Raw genomic sequence first — 4,568 nt, forward strand, 5'->3', positions numbered from 1 at the left:
ATACAGTAATAAATCATCTGTTCATTGGGCTACAGTGTTATGTGCTCTGTTCACTGGGTTACATTGAGTTAAAGTATTAACTACTCTGTACATTGTGCTACAGAATTATCTGCTCTGTAGAGTGGGCTCCAGTACTAGTTACTGTGTACAGTGGGTTAGAGTGTGAGCTGTTCTGCACAGCCTGAGCACACGTAGTAGGAGCTGGAGGCAGCGCTGCACAGCAGAACAGAACAGATAGGGCTCTAGCATTGCCTGGTCTTGTTCCAGCAGTATCTTGTAGTCAGCTGACTTCTAGCTGTCACTTTGAATACCCCCCTCCCCTCCTGCCCCCCCTGCAGCGCACATCTCGCCGTTCCCCGGGCAGACATTGGGCAGCAGAGCCCAGAGCCCGGCCCTCTCCCCTCGTGATGCGGCGCTGGGCATATAAGTAGGCGTCTTGCACGGGGAAGCAGCACAGATGATATGCAGAGAGTGACCCGGGGAGAGGCTCCATTCTGCAGCCGCCTGTAACCCAGGAAAGTTCCTTCCCCAGATCACAGTTCCCTGCCCCGGCTGTCAGTACAGCAGCCAGGGAGGAGTGTGTGCCCCTGGGATTGGCAGGGGGGAGGCTGCTGCCCCTCTCTCCTGCACTGGGACGGTGCCAGCGATAAAGAAAGTGCTGAGTAAGGAGGACGGATCAGGAGCAGCAGCAGCAGCAGCGGGTCCCGGCACTGTGCCGCCAGCCCAGCCTGTACCAGAGCTCCGGCTGCCCCTCTCCTGCACTGGGCACTGGTGTGCGGCTACGGCGCACTCACGGTGCAGCACTGGAGTGAGCCGACGCGAGCAGTATGGCCGGAGAGCTGCCCATTGGCACAGAGTTACCCACCAGCCCACTGGCCATGGAGTACGTCAATGACTTTGATTTGATGAAGTTTGATGTCAAGAAAGAGCCACTGACAGGCAGAACAGAGCGCCCCATCCGACAGTGCAACCGGCTGCAGCCCACCGGCTCCGTCTCCTCCACCCCCATCAGCACCCCGTGCAGCTCCGTGCCCTCCTCCCCCAGCTTCAGCCCCACCGAGCAGAAGACCCACCTGGAGGATCTCTACTGGATGGCGAACAGCTACCAGCAGGTCAACCCCGAGGCGCTCAACCTCACCCCTGAGGACGCCGTGGAAGCTCTCATAGGTCCCCACCAGCTGCCGCCCCAGCTGCAAGGGTTCGACAGCTTCAGGGGTCACCCCCACCACGGCCACCATCACCACCACAACCACCACCACCAAAACCCCCACCAGTACCAGAACCTGCCCCACGAGGAACTGGTGCACCCACAGCAGCACCCCCACCACCACCACCATCACCACCACCACCACAACCAGGCTTCCCCGTCCCCATCCAGCTCCTCCACCTCCTCCCAGCAGCTCCAGAACAGCCACCAGCAGCACCAGTCCAACAACCAGATAGAGGACAGGTTCTCCGACGACCAGCTGGTCTCCATGTCTGTCCGGGAGCTCAACAGGCACCTGCGGGGCTTCACCAAGGACGATGTCATCCGCCTGAAACAGAAGAGAAGAACCCTGAAGAACAGGGGGTACGCCCAGTCGTGCAGGTACAAGAGGGTGCAGCAGAAGCACCACCTGGAGAACGAGAAGACGCAGCTCATCCAGCAGGTGGAACAGCTGAAGCAGGAGGTGACCCGGTTGGTCCGGGAGCGAGATGCCTACAAGATGAAGTGCGAGAAAATGACCAACACCAGCTTCAGAGAGGCCGGTTCCACCAGCGACAACCCCTCGTCCCCGGAGTTCTTCATGTGAGTCCCTCTGTGGCCCCTCCAGCCAGAACTATGCGCACAGGGGGCTGCATTGCCACACGATCTGAGTGCCCACGTTTTTTGTACACTTGTCTCCTGGGAAGGGAGGGGATGGGGTAGGGGGCATGGGTGCACTGAGACTAATGCTACTCTGCTGGATACTGTATTTTTTTTGGGAGGGGGTGAGTGACACCTGCTTGTTCTTTTTGTGGGTAGGGTGCAGGGTAAGGGAAGGATGGGAGATTACTTTGGCAATGGGTTCCCTTGCTATGCTACCCAGGACTCTCTCGGACAATAACACTGCCACTTCGGAAGGAGAACAAAAAAGTAGCAAACTTTGCAATCAGATTTTTCCTATAAATCAGTGATAGAAAACAAAGACAACTGAGATTGATCAGGTGGGACATTAAGTGCACCCTTATCCCTCTTGGTTTTATTGCCTGCTTGTTATCTAGAAAATATAAAAAAAACTGCATTAAAAATATTAATCCTGCATGCTGGACATGTATGGTAATACTTTCTATTTTGTACCATTATCTTGTTTAATCTGAGCATGCTTTCCCTTGGCTCATACCTCAGACTGTCATTAGTTCTGTTGTTTTAGGTGTACATGTCTGTCGCTAGATGCTTAACCTGTAAATATACAGCCACTTTCACCTAGCTCTACCATATCAGATGGTTAGTGTAAGTACTTTTCTCATAAGCAGACATTGTGGGCATTTTCTTTCATTGTGTTTAGAACAAAGTTTTGCCCTTGCGGCGCACCTAACATTTTGCCCCTCTAATTTTTTGTTGTTGCTATTTTTTGTTATTTTGATGTCTCATTTTAAAGCACAACTGAATGAAAAAGCAGATTTCCCAATTATGGAGGTGTCTTTGTGGTTGGTGGCGAAGAATGAGACATTATTATTGACCCCTGGGCTAGTATAATATCTATAGTGTAATATATATATATATATATATATATATATATATATATATATATATATAATATGCTTCTCAAAGCTATTGGCTAGAATCAGGGTTCGCACCAGAGTGACCTACTGTACTGTACCATACATTCCAGCTTGCCTCTCAAGGCTGATTTGCTAGTTTTCCCCCCAAACACAGTAGAAACTATATTATTTCCCCTTAACATAAGGCACCAGTATCTGAGTTTAATACTTGCTGACACCAGGATTGTGCAAAACTGCTATAACATACTCTCTAAGGACAAAAGCAAGGCTATGTTCTGACAGCTTAAATGGTGACTTATATAGATACTAAATGCTTTCTATCAACTCTGCTACTAAGCGTTAAGTTCCCTCGCTTATATGCTGCTACACCAGCTGGCAAATTAATTTCCATTTTTTTTTCTCCTGCTCAGTTTATTTATAAATATATATATATGTAGCAGTTATTTGCAGCCGGTTGCTGTGCGGTTTCATTTATTTTCTGCAGGTCAGTAAAAGTTAAGTGATGCTTTGGGATCACAGCATACCAAGTTAAGAGAAAAAAAAAAAAAACATTTTTTATATATGTTTTTTTTTGTTTTTTTTGTTTTTGTTCCTTTCAAATTTTTTGCACTGCTGGAGCAGATGCATTTTAATTTTTGTTAATAAATTAATGGTAGTAAACAGGATTATATAGACAGCATGATGCTTACAGTTATCAAATACTGAGGATTTTTGTCGATGCATCAGCAATGATCTGTAGGGGTTCTATTACTTTTCTTTTTTTTTTTCCTGATTCAACTGTGTTGAAATCACGTCTCTTACCAACATGATGTTTTTATTTCATGTAGATTCTGATGGGATGAATTTCAACCCCTGCTTCTGATAATATGAGAAAAGATGAAAGTTCAAACCTGGTCTATTGTAGTTTTATTCAGACTGGTTTCTGTTTTTTTGTTAATAAAATTGTTTCCTATTTTGCTTATTAAAATCATTGAAATGGCGCATGTTACACTGAGTGGTCTTTCATTTACTGCGTGTCTTTCCGTGTACGATACTCATGTGGCTTGGGTAAAAAGGCCACAGCACCCTAAAGTCATGTCAGGGTATCTAAGAATTTCTGCAGGTATCTCAAATGAGACCCACACATGTCTGTCTATGTTACTATAAGGGTAATTCCTACATTTGTACGAGGCTTTCTGAAACCCTAGCAACCTTGCTTAGTGTACCTTATGCACTTTTTAAGCTCAGGGTCCACAGTGTTCTGTCATAAACTAATCAGCTGGCCTTCGGACTGAATTTAAATAATCATTGACATGCATTGTCACATAGCACATGTACAGCTGTGCACATGTCTTACACATGCTAGTCCTTTTCATTCATTCATTCATGGCAATCCTCAGATTATGGCACTTGTTAACTATTTCATTACTATCAGTTATGTGTGGAAAAGTAAAAGGATTACATGCTATTAATGTAGCGAGCTTGATTGATTCAATGCATCTTAAAACACATTCTGCTTCCTTGTTAATTCATTGTTATAATGAAAAGCTAAAAGCAATATTTATATGACATGTTTACTTCATTATTACCCTATTAGACTTGTATGGTAGAATAGAGTCTTAATAAGCAACAGTTGGTTATTAAATATTCAATTAAACAATCGAACAAAGGAAAAGGTAAAGCCTTGATACGTAACCTTGAGGGCCTTACAGGATTACAGGTGAAGCCCGTAGCACATTCACCATGAATATGGTAGATTTCAGTTATCTAACAACTAGCGGGTAGCCAGTGTGAAGTACTCAATGGAATAAAGGCATCTGTACAGGACAAATCAAACAGAAAAC

The 4,568-nt window shown here is 45.9% G+C and overlaps 1 protein-coding gene across 1 annotated transcript; it reads left to right on the plus strand.

Annotated features, from left to right (window-relative positions):
* Positions 1 to 443: 443 nt before the first annotated feature.
* MAFB (MAF bZIP transcription factor B) lies at positions 444 to 3,725 on the plus strand. The gene has a single exon (XM_083147711.1). It carries the CDS (start codon positions 828 to 830, stop codon positions 1,791 to 1,793), a length of 966 nt encoding a protein of 321 aa, XP_083003837.1. The 5' UTR covers positions 444 to 827; the 3' UTR covers positions 1,794 to 3,725.
* Positions 3,726 to 4,568: the final 843 nt, after the last annotated feature.

This window comes from Crinia signifera, chromosome 6 (assembly GCF_055691185.1).
Source record: "Crinia signifera chromosome 6, ASM5569118v1, whole genome shotgun sequence".
Lineage (NCBI taxonomy): Eukaryota > Metazoa > Chordata > Amphibia > Anura > Myobatrachidae > Crinia > Crinia signifera.